The sequence below is a fragment of the Arvicanthis niloticus genome, chromosome 5 (assembly GCF_011762505.2).
Source record: "Arvicanthis niloticus isolate mArvNil1 chromosome 5, mArvNil1.pat.X, whole genome shotgun sequence".
Lineage (NCBI taxonomy): Eukaryota > Metazoa > Chordata > Mammalia > Rodentia > Muridae > Arvicanthis > Arvicanthis niloticus.
In genome coordinates this window covers 17,177,830-17,199,989 of record NC_047662.1, presented here as the reverse complement: position 1 = coordinate 17,199,989, position 22,160 = coordinate 17,177,830, and the positions used below count along the sequence as shown (strand labels likewise).

Sequence of the window (22,160 nt, the reverse complement as noted above, 5' to 3'; positions counted from 1 at the left end):
CATGCAGTGGATGTCTGAGATCCCCCACTTCAGGGCCAATGACATGGGGAGGACATGCTGGAGGGAAGCCTGCCTGGTGACCCAAGGTCATCCTCATACATTCTTGGGCACCTAGGCTCCAGCAGGGGCTAGCTTGTTTGTTTGACCTGGTCTGGCTATTTGCTGTGTAAATTTGGGCTGGAGGCTTGCCTTGTCTGAACCTGTTTATGTCCACAAATACATAAATAGAGAGGTGCCCTTTAAGTCAGAGTGTCTGTCTATCTATCTATCTATCTATCTATCTATCTATCTATCTATCTATCTATCATCTATCTATCTATTATCTATCTATCTATCTATCTATTATCTATCTATCTATCTATCTATCTATCATCTATCTATCTATCATCTATCTATCTCCTTTGTTGTTATCATTGTTGTCCTTTTGAGACAAAGTCTCTCTTTAGTCCCGATTGTCCTGGGACTCTACCAAAACCAGGCTGGCTTTCAATTCACAGAAATCCTCCTGCCTCCATCCCCCAAGATTAAAGGTGTGTGCCACCATGCCTGGCCCTGTAGGGCTTTTCATTAACCATTAGTTCATTTAGCAGATACTTCCCAGGTTTATGTCCTGGGCCAGTTATTCACCTGAAGCTGCAGGGGACTGGACGAGTGAAGCCTCACGCAGCTTCCCTTCAATTGGAGGAACAGACATAAGATAACCTAATGGGCCACTGAGGTGATTTCAAATGGGTAGCATGGTCTCAAACAGGCATATAAAGGAACCTGCCTTTGAAGGCCTTGGGGTGTTCCCAAGGACTGATGGAAGTCTGTTGTGGGAAAGGTGGTCCAGGTAGCAGATGGACCTCTGTTTTAGGAGCTGGAAATGAGATTTTAGGTCCCCATCTCTTACTTCAGCCAGCTCGGTGACAGTCCTCTGCCTTCAGCCAGATGGCCACGAGGCCAGAGGTCCCTTGAAGCCTCTTACATGGGTGCCCATGTACCCACAGAACTCCAAGTTCACTCTCAGAGGCTGGTCTAGCAGACAGCTGAGTGGTGAGCATAGGATCACATGGACACCCCCTCACTGAGCAGCAGGCGATAACCCAACAAGCTGGACATCCAGCGGGTCACTGTATGTAGTCTGAGCAAGCTCTGGTAACAATGTCTGTGGGCCTGGCCCAGGCTTTTGAGACAGGCTGTTAAGTGGGACACCTCTCCTGGTATGTAGGAGAGGCTGAAGAAGGATGCTATTGTGAAGACTGGCACAGGCTGTGTGCAAAGACCTGGAGTTGTTAGTGTCCCAGGAGCTTGGGAGCTACAGGGGCTGGGAGGGAGGACCATTTTGAAGGGGAGAGGGGAGCCACGTGAGGTGGTGTCTCTTCACCCTCACGCAGAAGGAAGCCATTAGGCAGGTGGGTTGCACAATCCCATGTGAGCACACTTGCTCCCAAGCCCAAGCCCACGCTTGCCCCAGACACAAGAGCATTCTCCGCCACCTCCACTTCCTGTTATGAACACCCAGTCACTTCCCACCCCTGTACTGCACACCCCCTTGCTCAGCTGCAGGGAACCCAAAACTCAGAAGGGACAGACACACCCACTGTAAACAGCCTGGCTCCTGGAGCCCAGCCCCTGTCATGAGGTAGCTGATTGCCTGAGAATTTTCCCATGAACCTGCAGGGTGGGGTTGCTACCACCCCTGCACACTGGAGAAAACTGAGGCTGAGAGGCACAGGGCCACACTCACAGATCTTGACATAGCCAAGAACTGACCTGGGGGCCCCCAGACCTCCAGTTCTGTTCTCAGCCCTCTGACTCCTTGCATGTGCAGGTGTGGCTGGTCTGCCATTCTCCCTGAGATGGGGACAGGTGACCTTCAAGGCCAAAGTCTTCCACAAACAAGTTGATTGACACAAAGTTATTCAGAGCTTAGGGAGAGGGGCTGAGCCAGCCAGTACCCACCTGCCAGGTGGCCAGGAGGTCTCTAGGGTGGGAGTGGGGTGCAGTGGGGGCAAACCTGCACCTGGTGGCCAGCTGGGCACAGAGCCTGTGTTTGCATTTACAAATAAGATAGGCAGAGTTGACTTCCTGGACATTGCTGTGACACCAGCGTCCTTCCTCAACCCTCAGGGAAGTCGCGTGGAGTGCCAGGGGATGAGTGCCTGGCTCTGGGCTCTGATCTCTCTGGGTCAGGGTCCCCCTCTCTAGGAGACTTGGAGAAGGCAAAGGAGCCTGGCGGTCCTAATAGTCTTTTTTTTTTTTTTTTTTTTTTTTTTTTTTTTTTTTTGGTTTTTCGAGACAGGGTTTCTCTGTGTAGCCCTGGCTGTCCTGGAACTCACTCTGTAGACCAGGCTGGCCTCGAACTCAGAAATCCACCTGCCTCTGCCTCCCAAGTGCTGGGATTAAAGGCGTGCGCCACCACTGCCCGGCCCTAATAGTCTGATTAAGTGCTAAATTGGCCTTGGCCTTTCTTTTTCTTTTAACTGATTATTAGTGGAATACTTCCTTCATATCCCTTTTATCTGCAGTCTAATAATCTGCAGTTCCTTGTGAACCTGTGAACTCTTCCACATCTGTATCTATAATTCCAAACCCACATTTGTCTTCTGAGGCTGCAATACCTCTATTCTGTCCACAAGTCTAAGCCCGGGTCTTTTGCCAGTGTTTCGAGCCACACATACAGAGCTGATCCGATCCTCCATTCTGTTGAACATCAAAGCTGCGTGTGTCATTACGCTGGCAGTCTACACATAGGACCTGCTATGCACTTACATACATGAGGATCATACATGCATGGCCTTGGCTCCCCAGAGGCTCACAGGGGTGCCGAGAGACTGGTCAGCCTGCCTGAGCCCCCAGGCACTGGCTTGGAGGCTGCAGGCAAGGGGTGGACACAAAGGACTGGACTCACCGTGGCTCCTGTTTCTCTTAAAATACAGAGTAGGGGCCGGGGAGCCACTCAGCTGGTGAAGGTGCCTACTCCCAATCCTGACAACCTAAGGTTGGTCCCTAGAGCCCACAGAGTGGAAGGAGAGAACCAAATCCCACAAGTTCTCCTCTGATGCCCACACGTGTGTGATGGCATGGCGGCATGTGCTCTCCCCTCCCCCCGAGTAAACAGTGATTTTTGTTTTGTTTTAAGAAAGGAAGGGTGCTTGGAGAAACGGCAAGCATCTTTAATCCCAGCACTTGGGAGAAAGAAGCAAGCAGATCCTTGTGAATTCAAGGCCAGCCTGCTTTACATAGTGAGTTTCAGGCCAGCCAGGCTACAGTGTGAGACACTGTGTAAATCAGTATAAAAGGCAGAGTCTAATTGCCACCCAGCCACCCAGCCTATTAGCTGCTTCTTCAGTCTCCCAAAGAGGTGGGCTTCCATGGGCTGTCAGTGTTTTTTTTTTTTTTTTTTTTTTTTTAATTTAATTTGCTTTTTGAGACAGAGTCTCATATAGCCCAGGCTGGCCTTGAATTAGATGTGTAGCCAACAATGAGCTTGAACTTTCAATCCTCCTGCCTCCACCTCTCAAGTGTTGGGATGATGGGCATGTGTGTCCCTATGCCTGGCTTCTCTCTATTTATAAATCACAATACTAAGTCCCTAGAAAGGGCTGAGGCTACCGCTCAGTGGTAGATGGTTGTCTAGCATGTGCCAGCCTGCAGGTTCATGTGACAGCACACAGGGCTCTCATTAGAATTGAAAGTAGAAAAAGGTGTCACAGAAAAAGGCAGAAGCCCTTCCTGCTTCTTAGATACAAGCTGTGGGAACATTCACATGTAGTTTTGACTTCTTATGAAAATGATATATTTTAATTGCAGCTTACCTTTCTCTCTCTCTCTCTCTCTCTCTCTCTCTCTCTCTCTCTCTCTCTTTCTCTCTCTCTCTCTCTCTCTCTCTGTCTGTCTTTCTTTCTCTTTTTCTTTCTTCCTGAGACAGAGTCTATGCAGTCTTAGAACTCACTATATAAACCAACCTGTCCTCGAACTCACAAAGAACTGTCTGCCTTGGCCTCCCAAGTACTGGAATTTAAAGGTGCACACCTCTATGGCAGAGCCAGCTTGCTTTGTTTACTTAATGTGCCCTAAGCCACTGCAACTAGAGGCCAGCGTTACCCCTGTTGCCTACTGCTTTACAGCTTGGATGTACCTTGAAATGTTTTCCAGAGTTCGTTTTATTATGGTGGTGAGAACCAAACCCAGAACCACATATGCTCTAGATAAGTACTCCATCCGTACTCCATCCGTACTCCATCCGTGAGCTACAGCCCCTTTTATATTTATTGGGGAACATTGTCTCACTAAGTTGCTCAGGCTAGCCTAGAACTTTCCATCCTGTCTCAACCTTTAGAACAATGGGCAGAGGCCTGCCCCATCAGACCTGGCAGTGTTCCACTTTGTGCAATGCTGTGGCTGGGCTCAGCCATCTGAGTGTTCTATTGCCCACTGGCCTCCTTCATTGGCTGCTTAAGGGGAACCTTCCAGACTTCCCCTTCTGCAAACCCTGCTGCAGGGACTTCCCAGATCTCTGTGCATCCTTGCACGTGTTTATAGAAGACAAAGTAGAAATGGAGTCTCCAGGCCAAAGCATGTGTCGTTTGCTCTTGGCCAGCAGAGGGTTAAACCTTGTTTGCCCTGATACATCTGGAGAAATCCTGGAAGTTGTGGGGATTTATCCCGGCCCTGGGGGTCCTATGGAGCTGGGAGTGGGGGAAGCAGGCACCTTAAAAGCCTTGCCCAGGCCTCTGTCTCTGCTCCTCTGGTCTCCAGCTGCAGTCCAGGGCTGCCCTGCCTTACAGTCCAGGGGAGTAATCCCCCACACAGCTGGCTGCCCATGGCTCATGTCTACCTTCTGGAACAGAGCCCAGCCTGCTGTCGGCAAAGAAAGAAGACAGGCAGAGAAAGGGGACGGTCCAGGTTTTCTTTTAACACACACTTTCTAAGTGCAAATTTACGAATGTTCACAAGGTAACACTGTTGTTATCCTTTCTTCAGATTCTGAGTGTGTGTGTGTGTGTGTGTGTGTGTGTGTGTGTGTGTGTACACTGGTGATGGAACCCACGGCTTCACACATGACAGACAAGCAGTGTGTCCCTGAACTACATCTCCAGCTCTTCTTCTTGACTCTGTTGGGTATTTTTTTTTAAAAGGCATATTTATTTTATGCCAGGCGGTAGTGGCTCACACCTTCAATCTCAGTTCTTGGGAGGCAGAAACTGGCAGATCTCTCTCTGTGAGTTCAAGGCCAGTCTGGTCTACAGAGCAAATTCCAAGATAGCCAGGGCTACACACAGACAAATCCTGTCTCAGAGGACCAAAAAAATATTTTTGAAAAAAATTTTACATGAATGAGTATTTGCATGTATGTGTATATATATATATGTATGTATGTATGTATGTATGCATGCATGCATGCATATACATATGTATGTATGTGCACCATTGTACATACAGTGCCCCCAGCCGCTAAAAGAGGGCATCGGATCCCTTGGAACTAGAGTTAGAAAAAGATGGTTGTGAGCAGCCATGCAGGTGCTGGGAATTGAACCTGGGTCTTCTGCAAGAGCGGCCAGTGCTCTAACCACTGAGCCATCCCTCCAGCCCCTCTTCATCTTGATTTTACAGATGAGGAAATCAAGACTCATAGAGGTTAGGTAACTTTTCCAACATTACAGAGCGGTTAAGTGTCAGACTTAGGATTAAAACCTACATCATGACCCATGCTGTCTCTGCAGGCAGGAGGCCATAACTTATAAGGGCCTATTGCACACTCAGGCCTAGGCTAGTCAGGATATACACATGGCACCTAATTTATCACATGTAACAACCCTGCTAAGTATTTATTATCCTGTTTTGCAGACAGAAAAACCAGGGCCTGGAGCAGAGAAGAACCTCTGAGGGGTTTAAGGTCTCTCCTCAGGGAAAGGTTTCCTTCTAGGGTTTGGTTCCAGACCTTCTTGTCTTCCCATTCACCTGTGGGATCTCACAGCTGAACTTAAGAATTGTCTAGCCTGAGACCCAACGTCGAGGAGGCGGTGGCTCAGAGAGGTGGTAGATTTCTACGAAGATCACTACATAGCCACTAATGCAGAGACAGAACCAAGGCTTCTTGCCCTTGTCATCTTCAGTTAGGAAATGGTGACCTTGTCCTGGAGCTTGGAGCCCTCGAGGTGACAAATCTGATCTTAAGCAGGGCTGGCACAAAGGGGGAGGGGTGGATTAAATAAGGCTTCGATCATGAGGTTGAACATCTTGCTGGTAAAATCAGAGAGTTCTGGGCACAGCTAGAGAATCTGGGTATCTCTGTGGATCTGCTGGGGCCGGGGGTGGCTAACCCACCTTTGCCCCCTGCCAACATCCAGCACCATTGTCTGGCTCAGAGCAGGCGGCAGGCCACGTGCTCTGGATGAATGACCAACCATAGGAATGAAGGGTATGGGGGGGGGTGTGCGTGGGCACTGACTAAGTGAGTGAGCACAGGAATGTCAGGAGCTTGGAGAAGGGGACCCCCTGGGTTGCAGAGGCTGCCTAAGACGAAAGGTTAAGGGTGGGTGGGGTTACACAGAGACAGTAGGCAGCTATGGCACTCTGTGGCCTGTGGGTGCTGGAAAGGGCACCCTGGCCATCCTGGCTTTGTGTCTAGGGTGGGAGTGGGAGGTCCATCTGAGAGAGCTGGCACATGGTACTCTGTCCTATGGCGGTGTGGGCAAGGGCTAGAAATACAAGGTGTGAGCTTCGGGTGTCACTGCGGGCAAGTCCCTGTTTATCTGTTGGGACTGCGGTTTTCTTCCAGGTAGAGTGTGGATTGTGTTACCTGCTGGTGGATTTCTGGGTAGCTGATACAGTGCTCCTTGGGGAGGGCTGGTAGTGTGTCAGTTGGAAGGTGCTGGGCTGCGTTAGCTGATGCTGTCCCTAGCAGGAAAGGTCCCCAGACCCACGTCCTCTCACACGTGCTTTTTCCTTTTTATACTGTGAGGCCTGAGTTTATGCCTCAGAATCAGGGGAGCTGGGAGAGGCGGGCATAGCCATGGCAGAGCTCGGAGCTTAGGCCACTTGAGCTGGGCAGACCAGCACCCCAGGCTGGGGCCAGTCCATGACCTCTTCTCTGGCTTGCCAACCTGCTGTTTGCTCAGGAGGCCACTGCCTGGCCCAGCTCCGGGATCCGGGTATCTGGGCTCTCAGCCAGCACATGCTAAGGGCCCCATGTGCCACCTTCTTGTTCACTGGTGACCCTGGTCTGGAGTGCAAGACCTCTCATCTGCATGCTCCATGGGGGCTCTGGCAGCTGTAGCCCCAAGCTCATCTTAAGACTTTTTGGGGAGACCCTGGGTTCATCTCAAAAATAGGTGTCGGAGTGTCCTTATAAGGATTAAATGATATCACAGTCAACAGAGGCTCTTGGCCCTCCCCCACTCCGTCTCATGCTCCCTTCCAGTTGCCATGAGGTCAGAGGTACCTAAGGAAGGAAGGCAGGCCTATGTCTGACTGCCTAGGCTCCTGCCTCTGCCTGGATAGAAGTCCCCTTACCTAACACACACACACACACACACATACACACACACACACACACACACCTTGCTTTGAAACCTGTTCACCTGGCTATGCCTAGCCACATTTCCTGGCACCTGGGCACCGGCAGGGATGGGCAGGCAGGACATGGGGCATGGAGGAGGCCTGTGCCAGATGGCTGAGCTTTGAAAACAATGGGCCTCTGTGCCCCCTGGGTGGGGGAAGCTCTCGGGTAGCCATTTGGCTCCTGTTTTATAATAAGTCCTCTTAGACCCAAAGCCCCAGGTCCCTGCTTGGAGACTGGGGCCCTCGAGGGCATGGCCCCCCAAACCTGTTTCTCACTGGGAAAGTGCCCCTTGCCCACTCACCAGGAGAGCAGAAACACTTGGCTGATGGTCCCTTCCCCCAGTCCCTGCTGGCAGGCACCCTTTAGGCCTCTGTCCCTCTGTCCCTGGCTAACTCTTCCCTCCCAACCTCCATTAACTGGCCAGTTCTGACTACTGTATCTGGTCACCCACGTGTGCCAGGTGGGTGTCCTTGGGACAGGATAAAGAGCATGAAAAGAGGGGGGGGGTGGGAGGGAGTGTCAGCAGGGTCCAGACACCTCCATGTTTGGAACACCTGGGTCAGCCGGGATTCCCTCTGGTGCCCGACATCATTGCTTGCTTCAGGCTTCTAGGCACCCCTTCATAGACAGTCCCTGGGCTCTCACTGTGTAGATTCAAGATGGGGTTCTGCCACCACCCTCCTATTGGGCCACAGGGGAATGTACCCCGGGGAGGAGCCTGGCGCTCATTCTCAGCCTGCTGGTACTTCCAGAAGTGTTCAGACCTGGCTCAGACCCTGCTGTTTGGCAGGGCAAGACCTCTGGGGGTCCTCACCCTGTGAGGTGTCCAGGGTCCTGAGGGGTAGGCCGTGGGAGAGTTTGAGCAGCTCCGATCTGCTGTCGAATGCTGGGCCACCTCCAAGTGATGCCTAACTTGCCTGAGAGCCTCAGTTTGCCTCTCTGGTTATGAGGGGCCTCAGTCCCATGCCTTATCAGCTGGCTCAGTTGCTGCTCAGATCCGGTAAGAGTCCTAAAGAGCCAATAGATCAAAGCATAAAGAAAAGAAGTCTTTGAAAAGCACAGAGCCCGCCCCCACTCCCCATGTGCGATTATTATTGTTACCTCGATGCAGCGATAAGGGAGATGCAGAACAGGGAGATGCAGAACAGTTGCCAAGAAACCGGGAGCTGTCTGCAGCAGCTTCCAGCTGTCCCACTCAGGACCCGGGCCCTGTCCCCTAGACCCCTGCCTTACTCTTTCTCAGGGAAAGATGCACACCGCCAAGAGGTGAAGACACTGGGCCAACTGGCTGGTGACCAGGCAGGAGCTGAAGGTCACTCTAGAGTATGCTTGGCCCAGACTTCAGATTGGCTTTCCTTGTGACACTGAGCAAGTCACCTCTTCTGTGGCTGCAGCCTGTTCATGTGTTCGAGAATGCACCTGGCACGTACAGGACAAGACTGGAGACAGGAAGGTCATGGCACTGTGTGCAGGAGCCCAGGGCTGGGGTAGAAAAGTCACTGTGGGCAAAAAGCTAGTTGACAGGAGGAGGGACCTGTCTGGTCTATCCTGGTGGACAGCTGGGATATATGCAGTGGAGATGGATCCCAGCCTCGTTCTTTTCCTGCTGTGTGATGTTGGACTGTTAGTGGAAGTCTCTGTGCTTCCATTTTATTCATCTGCATGAAAGGTTGCTTGAGACATACCTCAAAGTCAGTGTGTGTGTGTGTGTGTGTGTGTGGTGAGGGGTGGGCATCAAGGTGACTCAGCAGGTAATGGCACTTGCCACCAAGCCTTACTACCTGAGTTTGGTTCCTGGGACCCGCATGGTGAAGGAGAAAACCAATTCCTGTGTGTTGTCCTCTGCATACACTGCAGTAGGCAAGTGTGTATACACTGCATACACACATACATGTGCGCACACACACATCATTTTATTTTTTAAGCCACTGCAGTGATGGGAGGAGACCTCCCGTGTGAATTGTAGGAGCCAAAAGGGGCATCTGGCCGTGAGGAGCTCCTTCCTCTGGCGGCTGATGTTGGAAGAATGGGAGATACTTTAACTGCGTTAGGTCTGAGGGTCAGGAAGGGTTTTGGGAAAGTGGGAAGGGGACAAGTTTAGAGGATCTAACACCCCCCACCATGTAAACAGAATGATGGAGACAAGGGTGGGGTAGATGAGACAGGAGGGACCTGGAAGGTCAACTTCGTGAGGACGGTGGGGAGGTGCACAGAGGCTGCAGGGAATGAGGGCTGAAGCAGGAATGTCTGAGCAGAAGGGGGGGGGAGCAGTAGGAGGAGGAATGGGAGGAGGAGGAGAGGCTAAGTCTGTTCTTTGCTGTTAAAATGAGTGTTAAATAAGCAGCTACTATTTGTTAAGAGGCTGTCATGTGTGATTAAAGAGATAACTCCGTCACCCTGATCCTCGTGAGTTTTACGGCCTTGGACTCACTGAGTATGACCTTGGACCAGTAAGTAAGCAATTTTGCACTGTTTTAGTATCTTCTCTAAAAATAAAGGACCCCAGCTGGTAAGCAAGATGGCTCCATGGGCAAAGTAGCTTGCCACCAAGCCTGAAGACCTGAGTTTGATCCCCGGGGCCGTAGTGGAGGGAAGGAGCCGATTCCTACCAGTTGAGTTGTCCTCTTACATGCCTTGTGGTTGACTCTGCTATTTGATCCTGACATCTCCTCAGCTGTCCACAGCAACGCTCAGCCCTCCGGCTAGGAAGGCTCTGTCAGGCTCGGGCCCTTGGGCTTGGCCACATGTTACAGAGTTTAGATTTTGACTTTGGACATTATAAACTTGTGTGCAGATGCCTGCTCTCCAGGTGGCCGTTCTTTCTGAGCTTCAGTTTCCCCAGGTAGGAAGTGGGCAGTCTACCTCGTTAGACTATAAGGCTTTTGTTAAGATTGTCCTTCCATCCCTTAGGGCTGAGGACAGGATGTCCCCTGCCCTAGTCCCACCCCTGGCTTCCCCAGCCCTTAGGACCCAGCTGTGGCGCATTAGAGGAACTGCCTTGCTGGGGGAGGGACAGAACTCTGGCCAACAGAGAAAAGTGAGCCCAGAGCAGGGAGGTGAGGGCTGGGAGTGGGGCCTAAGTGGAGGAAGATGGAGCTGGAGCATCCTCCCACAGCTGTGAAAGGTCCCGGTCCAGATTCAGCTGCTCTGAGAGAGATGGACATGGGAAGCAGGCTAGGAGGAGTTGCTGCCCAGCTGACCTCAGCGGTCAAAGTGTGATTCTGTGGCCAACAAATGGGTAGACAGAAGGTACCACTTAGTGAGCCTGGCCATGAAAACCGCCATCACATGCAGCCAGGGGACCCCAGGACAGTCACTAAGAGCAGCCAGGAGACCCCAGGACAGTCACTAAGAGCACCCGGCTTTGTTCCAGCTCCCTCAGTGCTTTCTGACCACTAAGCACATCCTCTGTTACACTGCATGGGCACCAGCTGTGCTTGGTCAAGCCAGTGAGCCTTGGAGTCCAGTCCCCATTTGCTGGGGACTTAGTTCCTTTGTCTGTAAAATAGGGGGTCAGCAGGGGGCCCAGGAGCTGGATCAGTAGGTAAAGCCCTTACATGGCAAGGCTGAGGACCTGGGTTCAGATCCCCAGCACCCGGGCAAAAAGCTGGCGCAGTGGCACACGACTTTAACCCCAGATCTGAGGAGACAGAAACAGGAGGATTCCTGGGCCTCACTGGCCAACCAGGATAGCCAGATCAGTGAGCTTCAGAGTCCGTGAGAGCTCCTGTCTCAAAAAGGAAGATGGTGGTCAACTGAGGAAGACACATGACATCACACACACACACACACACACACAAGGTGAGAATAAGTAACCCCAGACTCCAGTACACTAAGGGCAGAGTGGATCTTCACAGAATCTACCGGAACACTTCCTCGGGCCTTTGTCTAACCGTCTAACCATCCACCTGTGTCTCCCCTCCCCCTCCCCCTCCCCACTGTTAGTACACTTTGTGTGGACAGAAAATATGTTTAACATATTCCCTCGCTCACCAGCCTTCCATGGCTTGCTACTGCCCATGTCCAGTAAGGCTGTCAGTCAGCCAATGCTCTATGGGGTCCTACTTAGGAGTGGTTTTGTTGCAGGTATCCCTATGACTGCCCAGTGATGGTGATGGACTGTTTTAGAGACCGAGGCCCAGAGGGGCTCCCGTGTCCTGGACTCCAGGCACACTAGTCAGTAGGTATCCGAGATCACACCCACACTGGTACTCTGGGTATAAAAGGCCGCTGCCTTTTGAGTCAAGTAGTGCCAGAGCACAAACCTTGTAAGAAGGTAACAGCCCTGGAGGGTAGGGGGTCCCCTGTGCTAAGCAGGGTTGACACCCCTGGGCGGGGGTAGGAGTTCCCAAGCTAAGCAGGGCTGAGGCTATGGGAACTTAGCCATATGACCCAGGGAGAGGCAAAGGGCCTTAGAACTTGACAGGGTCTCCTTCAGGGCCCGGATCATATGGTCCTCTCTCTCCTGGGTGTGTCTTCCTGGCTCTGCCTGACTCAAGCCTGTTACAGGCCACTGGAGCTCCTCTGGAAGGTGACTCACTCTCTCTGGGGCGGGAGTACAGCCATGTCAGGTTGGCTTCCGGCAGCGATAGAAGTCAGGCCTGCTTCTCCAGGCCACAGGTTCCTTGGATCCGGGAACCAATGGGCATGTCTTCCTCTTGACATAGGAGGTGGACTCAGCAGGCTCGTGCGTGCGGGAGACAGTTGCTGACTTCACCCTTCTTACACCTGTCCCCTGTCTACGGGTCTAACACCATCCAGGCTCAGTGTCAGATGGATCTTGGACAGAGGCCTTTCGTGGGCTGGCTGGGTGACCTCTGTGTACATTCCGGTCCATGTCCTAAGTGAGTGGACGTGAGACGGCGCATGCCTACAAGGCCATGGCAAGCCCACTGTGTGGCACTTACTGGCATCAGTAATGGCAGTCCTAAAGCTGCTGCCCACTAAAGACCCTGGGAGGGACCCAGAGAGATGGGGACCCTAATAGCTCCCGTTTCTATAGCAATGCGTGCTGTCTCTACCTCAGTCTCCCATCTTCAGAATGGGCTGGAGAACTGATAGAGAACTTGAGATTCATAACTCTGACCTCTGGGAAGAGAAGCTTGCTTGTCAGCCCCGCTCAGGAAGCCCCTCCTGCCTTTCCTCTTACAGTGCGCATAGCCCCTTCCTACCCACTGTGCTCTTTCAGCTCTCAAAGGACTCTTCTGTCCCAAGGTCCTAAGTCTCCTAACCTGGGGCTCTCTCTGACCTCAGACTCTTTCTCTTCCAGGAGGAGTGATGGGCAGAAGCAGAGCTTCCCTCAGGCACTAAACCTGTTACTAGTGGATTCAACTCCCTCCCACCCTGCTTCAGCCTACCCTAAGGTAAGTGACCCCCAACCTATGGCCCCAGTCTACCCCCTACCATGCTAGGGCCAGGAGATGCCTAAACATAACTATTGGGAAGATGTAAAATGTTTAAGTCAATGCCCTGAGGCTTAGTCCTCAAAAGGACATGGCTCTTGACTGTTGGGTGGCCTGTGTTGTCTCAGGTTGAACCAGGGTCTGCAGAGGTGGAGGCATGGGGCTTAGAGATAAACTATTAAGGTAGATGCCTCCTTGGCCTCCTCTCCAGAATCAACATGGCCACAGCTGTCCCCACTATAGTCCAGATGCGATACTAGCCTCTGCTTACCAGACCACATGCACCAGGATTCTATGAAAGGTATCTCTCCAATAGCCCAGGCAGGTTCTGACTCCAAGTCCTGTGGTGAAAACCTTTCTGTTGCTATCAACAGCCAAGGTTTGCCAGGTACCTACTTAGTACCAAACATAAAGGACACACTCTATCCCCAGAAGCCATGCTCAGGCCACGAGATGAGTTACTCTGTAGCCTCTGCAGAATGTCCGGGGCCAGGGAGAACTGGTGTTTCAGGAGGTTCATTCAGTTGGCCCTGAATAGTCTTCAGTGTCTTGCCTGTAGAACTGCTCTGCCCCTCAGTTAGTCACTCTGTGCTGTGGCCATGGTCTTTCAAATGCAAGCCCAGAGATGCTGTTATTTGGCCAAAGGACTACGGGCTGGATGCTGTGGGGCCAGGGCTGGTTGATGTTTTCTGGCTACTGTGCGGCTTATGGACATTCCAGTACAGGGGAAATGAACCCTTGCTATGGCACTAAAACCCACCCACTGCCACCTTGCCACCAGGCCCTCATCACCTCAGGCAGGAGGGCATGCTCCCAGCTAGGATCCAAATGTTCAGAGAGGTGAGGCAAGGGCTGTTCCCCAGGGTTGCACAGCCAGGAAGGGTCTGCCAGGCATGTCCTCCAGAGATCTGGACTAGAATAAGGATTGACACCTTTCCTAAGCCAGGAGGATGAAGGTCCAAGAAATGTTTTCTATGTGTAGGTATTAGATCTCCATGGAGATCCCAAGCAGGGATACAATCAGTAGCCTCTGGAGACCCTCTCCTGCCTTCCCTGGAGGGCAGCAGCCCTGAACAAGACCACAGGAGCCCTCAGGAAACATCAACTTAATGGTATCCACTTGTGTGAACAGCTAGGTTTGAGAGTGAGGCTTTCCCCTGGCCATGGGACTGTTGTTTGTCCTGATTGAGCCTTGGTCCTTCCATCTGAAGGGAAGGCTAACGTGGCATATCCTTGGAGCCTTGAGCCTCCGACAGACCAAGGTGGGCCCTTCTGTTACCAATGAGCCACTATCTTTCAGCTGCCTGCCCTCTACCCAGTTGGCTACCACTTTCCAGTCATGCAAATGCAGCCAGACAGTGAGCTTCAGACCATCGCATCTCCACAGTCCACCCCTCCTCCAAATTAGGACCCATTCTGTGAACGATGATAGCAGTTCACAGAAACCAACTCCCGGAGTGACTCATCTGGATTTCTAGCAGGCTGTTGGTGGGCTGAGGGAACCTGCCTGGGATACTCTCCAGTTTTCCTCAATACCCTATACTGGTACATATTTATAATGATACTGGAACCAGTTTGAGGGGCATTTAACCTCTCTGTACCTAAGGGCAAGTCCCACCTCTAACATAGAGTAGACAGCTGCTGTTGCTTCTTCTTCTTCTTCTTCTTCTTCTTCTTCTTCTTCTTCTTCTTCTTCTTCTTCTTCTTCTTCTTCTTCTTCTTCCTCCTCCTCCTCTTCCTCTTCCTCCTCCTCCTCCTCTTCCTCATCTTCTTCCTCTTCTCTAGTTTTTCAAGACAAGGTTTCTCTGTGTAGCTCTGGCTGTCCTGGAACTCACTCTGTAGACCAGGCTGGCCTCGGACTCACAGAGATCTGCCTGCCTATGTCTCCTGAGTATTGGGATTACAGGCATGTATCACCATCGCCTGCCTGCGATTGTCTCCTCTATTGCCCTTGCCAGCTCGTCACTGGGCAGCACCTTTGGAAGTGCTTTGGAAATAATCAGTCTTACTGTGTTCCCAGGGCTGGGCACGGGTGGCATTTTCTTTTCTTTGGGGAGCCACGTTTATATAGACTCTAGAACTCAGGGACTGTAAAATCTGCATACATGTGCATACATGCCCTACCTATACCCAGCCTAGGGGCCAGGCCAGATTCAGACAGACAGACAGACACAAATCCGTATATCTATAGTGTATTCAGACTTGTTCATGAACACATGAAGGAAACAGAAAGTAAACACCCCAGGCATCCCTACCCACCTGCACTTCTACGCTACAGAAATGCAGAATGTCACGTAGAGCCACGACTAGCCTTGGAGACGTACACATACACAGATAAGGACCTAGACACATGCACAGATGGCATCCACTCTACCTGGCCTACATATCGCTGGTGATTTGAGCAGCTCCGGGCTCCCCAGGGCCACTGTGGGAAAGGATGCTCCTCTGGCTGCATCGTGATGAGCTCCCGGAAGTGTGCAGGCCTGGAAGTGGTTGCGTAAATCAATATTTGCTGTTGTTAATTATTAAAGCCAAAGCTACTCGGTGTCTGGAATGCACATCTCTGGTGTTGCTGCTGGCTCTCTGGGTCCAAGCTGACCCTGAGCCAGGTCTGGGAGGGAAGGGAAAGTGCTGCCTGCCTTCCTTTCAGGAGCTCCCCTGGCCCTGGGGACAGAGGGTAGTAGACTGCACTTCTGAGAAGTTGCAGGAGGTCTGGCCTCCCAGCTGGAGGACAACCCTGCCCCTGGAGCATCCAGACTTCTCCAGTATCCATCGGTCCCCGCTGCACAGTGGCTGCACCAGCCCAAAACACAGCAGTGTTAAGTAGGGAGACTTCAGAGGCCTTATAATTTACAGACGGCTAACTGCGCCAACTCTGCAAGTTCCAGGTTCTTCCAGAGATCCCTGGATTTCTTAGCAGATAAGCTATTGCACCTCTTGGAATATAGTTTTCCTATCTGTCTAGTAGAGACATGTGTACCTCCTTGGTTATGGCGATACAGTGAGACATGCAAAGTGTCCAGCTTAAGGAAGTGCTCGAGTAAAGCACCATCTCCGGGACTCTTGCATTCCCTGGGCACAGCTGTCCCAAGAACCTTGTCCTTGAAGCCCAGAGGCAGGGTCTGGGAAGACACAGCTGCTAACAGAAGTGCCTTAGGCTTCTTGCGCGCAGGCGCAGTGTCCTGGGCCGCTTGCCGGTCCGCCCCGAGAGTGGGCGTGGCCCACCGTCCCGCCCCTCCTCCGCGCCTCCCGCACCTGGCGCCCCGCCCCCCTCGGGCCCGGCGGCTGGGTGAGCCCAGAGAAGGCAGAGCCGCGGCGGGACAGGAGCGCGGAGCTCGGGCTACGGGGCCCCGGGCCGGGCTGGCTTACAGCGCCGCCGGGGCTGGGGCTCGGGATGGCGCAGCCGCGGCCACCAGCCTCCCAAAATCGTCCGCGGAGGGGCTCGTTGCCGGCGGGGGCCGGCTGGCAGGTGAGGACCCTGGCAGGGGCGGCCTGGCCGACTGGGGACCCAGGGCCATCACTCAGCCTGACTACTGAGTCTGAGTCTGGCAATCTTTGCCTGAGCCCCGTCACGGTGGGTGTATGTGTGTTTGGACTGACACCCGGACTACACGGAGCACCCCCGTCCTATGAGCAGTTTTCCACAGCTGCCCCTGGGTCAGACGTGGGGACACTGTGGCCGTGGGCTGCAGTGACACTGTGTGTGTGTGTGTAACTGTTGTTGGGACTGCCTGCTGACTTCCCCACATGGATGGAGCAGCGATATCACAGGCTAACTTTGTAGTGGCTCCTCTCCAGGTGGGATGCCCGGCTTCTGGCCACACCACTCCCAGTCTTTCTTTGCCATGTGTCAGGGCGTCTGCTGTTGCCTGTGGGGCTGTAACTGTGGGTGTTATTTGTTGCTGTGTGTGTACACTCTGGGTGACAGTGCCATGTGTCAGTGTTTACGTGGTTGTGACTCTGGCACTCTAGCGTGTGGGGTTTTATTGTGGCTGGCTGTTTGGTCACCTTAAGTGGGTCTTCTCTCTTCCTCAACCCATTGCTGGGTCTCTTTACGATGGGTAGGTCAGAGACTGTCTGGCTGACTCTGAAAGGATGGTGGTACTGCTGTGACATTGTCACATTGACAGCTGTGTTTGTCTTCCTGGACAATAGGTGTATGTCTATGCTATTTGCCAAACTGCCAGTGCTATCTGTTCTCAACCCAGAGGTGTTGGGTGTGGCCAGAGGTGCCCATGGCTCGAGCTCCTGGGTACTACTGAAGTGAACTTTACAGGTTGGGTGTTTTTTGTAGGTAGGCTTCAGAGTGTGTGCACAAGGACTTGGGTTTTGTGACCTTCACACTGTGCATATGTGGTGATGGGTGGTTCTACTCAGGACCCCATGGGGTTTAACAAGCCTGGCAGTTGCCTGATTCCTCTTCCTTTGCTCAGAACTCCTGTCTACAATCCTTTGCTCAGAACTTCTGTCTACAATCCGGGATGCTGGCTTGGGTCTGTGGCACCACGTGCTTTGATCCTGGCAGTGATGTCTGGGATTCTGCATCTGTTTCCCTGAGCACCTGGCTTGATCCTGCACGTGCTGGTGTGTCTCCTGGTCTCAGCCAGGAGAATGACTGTGTTTTGTGTGTGCAGTTACTGGGTGCAGGTGTGCATTGGTGTGTGCACATGTATGAATATCAGGACTTGAGTATGTGTTGTGTGTAACTCAGGACACCAACATGTATATGTGTGTGTTAGGCTATGTCTCTAAGAATCACTATACAGACTCCATATGGATTTCTGTGTGCATGCGTGTGTGTGTGTGTGTGTGTGTGTGTGTGTGTGTATGTGTGTGTGTGTGTTTCTTGATACACTAAAGGTATGGCTGGTGCCATGTTCAATTCATAGTGTGGAGGTCTATGTGTGTGTCTCACAGAAAGAGAGTATGTTTCCTGGATTCACAACCTTAGTACATGTGTGTGAGCCCAGATGGCCCCTTCTGGGCAGTAGGAACCACCTGAGTTGAACCTTGGAAGGGCTGGAGGAAAGGCTGTCCTGGAGACTCTGGGGGCTTCCCAGGCCCAGCCCCAAGTCAGCCAGCCTCCATCCGGTAGGGATGCTGCCTTCCAGGAAGACTCAGAGGGAGTTGGCACTGGAGAGACCCATGCTACCAAGCAGCTGCCAGACACTGCATTAACCCTGTGTGTCCTCATTGGCCTTGGACAGGCTGGCTTGTGCATGGGGTGGAGGGGTGCATGTGAGACCATGCACAGGTGAAGGGACAATAGCAATCCAGCATTTTTCCCCAAAGAGTCCCAGCCTCCAATGCTTGTAGGGAGGGCTGTCTGACTAGGGCATCAGTGAACTGGCTGCCTTCGTGGGTAATAGTGGAGCCACAGACCCTCCCTACATGCCTGGTGGGGCTTGGCTTTAGGGTTGGGTCTGGTGGGCTCTTGGGGGTCCATATGCCAGTCCCACAACTGATCTCATTGCTTTGGCAGAGAGGAAGGTATCTCTTCCCCTAGACTAACAAGAACCTCCTCCTTCCAGAAAGCAAACTGAGTTGGGGTGTCTGCCAGAGATCTAGGAGCTGGGCTCTGGGCTCACATCACTAGGCAACTGGCCAAACTCTGGAGGGTCAGTTGTAAAAAGCCCCTCCCACAAAGTCTAGGTTGTACCCTCTTGGTACCTCATGAGAGGACCAGGCAAGCTGGGGTGGTTAGAGGCTGTCCCGGGCTTGATAGTATCAGCCTTGCTTCCCTCGGGGCTGACCTCTCTCCCGTCTCTGTTGCAGAACACAGATCTGTTTGAGATGATTGAAAAGATGCAGGTAAGGATGGGCCAGGGGAGCCCCAGAACCACCTGGGCTAAAGGTGGAGGTCCCCTCTGCAGAGCCTTGAAGGACTAGTGTTAGGCACCTGCCTCCACTCTGATTGTGAACTCTTCGGGGCTCCCAGGGTCCCCAGCAGTACATTCCCACATGTACATATCCACCCAGCTCATCAGAGTCCTGGTAGGCTCCTCTGCAGGAACCCCATGCAGAATGGAGGAGGGGAAAGATGGGTATGGGGAGGTATTAATGAGCCAGGCAACCTGGGGTGCAGTCCTGACCCTGCTTCTCCTCTACTCCCCTTCCACCTCCCAGCCCTGGCCTGTTTATGGCATGGATGAATTCTCCCATGATGCATTAGCCCCCTCCCTACACACACACACACACACACACACACACACACACACACACCACATGCCTGCGTATACCTCCCTGCCCCCACTCCCAGCAGCACGAGCATTCCTGCACAGAGCCCCCGCCCCTCCCTACTGCTGTACCTCCCTCAGCACATTACAGAGAGGATGCCAGAGGCCCGAGGACCCGATCCAGCCAGCACCTTGTTCTGCAAGTACCCCTACATACATGAGCATCTCTCTTAGGGTTTTCCCTTCACCAGGGAGGGCTCCTGGTGACAGGCATGGCGGTAGGGTAACAAACAGCATACCTTCTCTTTCAGGGAAGCAGGATGGATGAACAACGATGCTCCTTCCCGCCACCCCTCAAGGTAAGTGACCAGGCCAGACTCTGGGACAGACACCCTACTGGGCTGGGTAGGGCTACTGTGTGCCAGTATTGGGCCCTGGCAATTGGCACTGGGAATTTAAGCAGCATGTACTTTGCCCTGACCCTGGCCAGTATCTTCAAAGCCAGCTCTTTCTACCCTCCTGCACCACTGCAGGCACCCATCCCTCCAGTATTGAAGCCCGTGTTGCTGCAAAGGTGGCTGCCATCACATGACTGTGTTTGCTCACTGGCCTGTGAGCACCTGCTCCACTCAGCTCTTTTCTGGGGCAAGGCCAAGCACAGGTCCTCAGATAGCCATGTACCTCCGATTCAGAATTCCCCCTAGAAGATGTGGCTGGACCTGGGGAAGGGTTGCAGGGCTCCATCGGGTGCTGGGCTATAAGACTGCAGCTTCATTCAAGGTTGGGGTCTCAGAGCTATCCTCAGATTGATGCCATCCAGGGGCTTGGTAGGAATGTCAGTTATAGGGTCCAACTTGGATTACTGCCTCTGTGTGCATCTGAGCGAGACTGGGGAGAAAGGGAGCCTCCGTGGTCCCTGGAAGAAAGCTTCCGACGATATCAGACTCAGGGGGCCTCAGAGCATCCTAGAGCTGTGTGTGTGTGTGTGTGTGTGTGTGTGTGTGTGTGTGTGTGCACACGCGCTAGAGAAAGATGAAGCCCCACCTCAGTTGGCCCTTGGTTTGTTTATATTTTGCAGACGGAGGAGGACTACATACCATACCCAAGTGTCCATGAGGTACCAGCCTCAGCCCCACACTCACCCTCACCGTGACTCTGGGAAGCCCTCATGAAAGACTGTCACATTGGAGACCCACTTTCTGGTTCTGAGGTTCCAAGGTTCTTTGAATCTGAGGCCTCTGGGCCATACTCTCTTCCACCCCTCCCCCGTCCTTTGCGTAGCGCTGAGAGGTGTGGAGCCAAGTGGGTTCCCCAGAGGGGTGGGTGCGAGTCTAGGACCTCATAGCCCTGGGCTGTCCAGTAGTGCTTAATAGTCCTGGGTTCGAGTTGGGAGGGTGTCCTGGGTCCCTTAATGGGTGCTGTGTGGAGTAGCTCTCAGATGAGTCCCCCTTTAGGTTTTGGGGCGAGAAGGACCCTTCCCCCTCATCCTACTGCCCCAATTTGGGGGCTACTGGATCGAAGGCACCAACCATGAAATCAGCAGCATCCCTGAGACGGAGCCTCTGCAGTCTCCCACCACCAAAGTCAAGCTAGAGTGCAACCCCACAGCCAGAATCTACCGGAAGCACTTTCTCGGCAAGGTGAGCTGGCTGGCAGGGATGGGAGGCTGGGCCCCTGGGGGAGGGGAATCGGCTAGGTAGGCATCTCAGAATTCTGAGTCTCAGGGGCATCTGGGGCTTCCTTCATTCTCTCCAGCAAACATTGCAAAAGGCAGTTGGGCGTGGTTGTCAGGAGAAGGGACACCACCACGGCTTGCCCCTTGGCTGGGTTACCTGTTATGTGCCTGTTTCCCCATCTGTAAAAATGACAGTTATGACGTCTGTCTGTCACATGGTTCCTGGGAAACCTTAGTGAGAAGATACTAGTAGGAGAGTGACATCTGAAACTAAGTGTTTTTCATGTGAGCAGATAATGAGCGCCAGCTGTGTGCATGGTCTTGCCCTGGGCACCAGCTATGGGGCAGCAAACAAAATCTTTCCAGACCTGGCCCTCAGCAGCCAGGGTAGGCTGGGAAGACACAGGGGCGTCATGGCTTGACTAGATCTGGGGTCACCATGGCCTCGGAGCAGACCCTGGGTGACACTCTTGAGTGGTGGCTGAGCAAGGTGACAACTCTCCAAAGTTATCAGGTGTGAGCCAGATATGGTGATGCATGCCCGTCATCACAGCCCCTTGGCAAACTGAGGCAGGAGGATCACCAGAAGTTCAAGGCCTCCCTGGGCCACAGAGTGAGACTTTGTTTCACAGAAACAAAAAGAGAGAAATGACTGGGTGAGAGTTGAGAGAAGCCCTGTGCTGGGACCCTAGTTCTACATGGTGTGGCGTCAGTGTGCCTTGAAAACGGAAGAGTTATCTCGTAGGCTTGGAGGCCTCAGGGCCTGAATGCCAGTGGAGGCTCTGTCTGTTGATCTTTCCTTTTATCTTGGGTGTTTTATTTAACCTTCTTGAACTGCTTCCTTATCTTGTAAAATATGGGGTAAGACAAGCGCATGGGAAGCACGTAATAAACACACGGCTGGTGGTAGCTGCCGCCACACCTGCCTGCCCCGTGAGAGCAAGGCTCTCTTGATCTTAGGGAAGAGGAAGCTGACACTGGTGCAGTGACTCAGGCAAGATCAGTTACTGAGCCTTCCACTAAGATGCCCCGGAAGATGGGGATGGAAGCCATGGAGTGGAGGATATGTGTGTGCACATAAGGGAAGAAGGGGGGGGGTACCCTGGCAGGAGTGGGAAGCTATGTGGTCTCAGTGTAGACCCAGGGCACCCTAGGAAATACCAGTGCTCTCTGGATTGGGGTTGGGTGGGGCAATTCTCTGTGCCACTGACTAACCCAGCAGGCCCCAGTTCCATCCTTTGCCTGGGGACAGACCCAGAACATAGCATGGGATTCTACCTCCTGGCTGAGCCTGCAGTGGATGAAGAGAGACCTTCATCCCAAGTGCCCACTGACCAGGGCTCTCAGCTGTGTCTAGG

At 52.8% G+C, this 22,160-nt stretch overlaps 1 protein-coding gene across 22 annotated transcripts in view; it reads left to right on the top strand.

Moving 5' to 3' along the window:
• Nucleotides 1-22,160, top strand: part of Rap1gap (RAP1 GTPase activating protein) — a 62,873-nt gene that overhangs the window by 25,169 nt on the left and 15,544 nt on the right. For 18 of the 22 annotated variants that reach the window (XR_004606845.2, XR_004606844.2, XR_013110377.1 and 15 more), the window contains 5 exons: nucleotides 12,819-12,912; nucleotides 18,727-18,762; nucleotides 19,439-19,486; nucleotides 20,206-20,244; nucleotides 20,582-20,767. Coding sequence is in view for 14 of the 22 variants with exons in the window: in XM_076933936.1 (XP_076790051.1) it covers nucleotides 12,819-12,912; nucleotides 18,727-18,762; nucleotides 19,439-19,486; nucleotides 20,206-20,244; nucleotides 20,582-20,767 (403 nt within the window). In the remaining 8 variants the exon portion in view is untranslated. Of the gene's footprint in view, nucleotides 1-11,707; nucleotides 11,730-12,818; nucleotides 12,913-16,239; nucleotides 16,421-18,726; nucleotides 18,763-19,438; nucleotides 19,487-20,205; nucleotides 20,245-20,581; nucleotides 20,768-22,160 lie in introns of those variants that run through there. The other 4 variants (XM_076933935.1, XM_076933937.1, XM_076933933.1 and 1 more) reach the window with 4 other exon arrangements.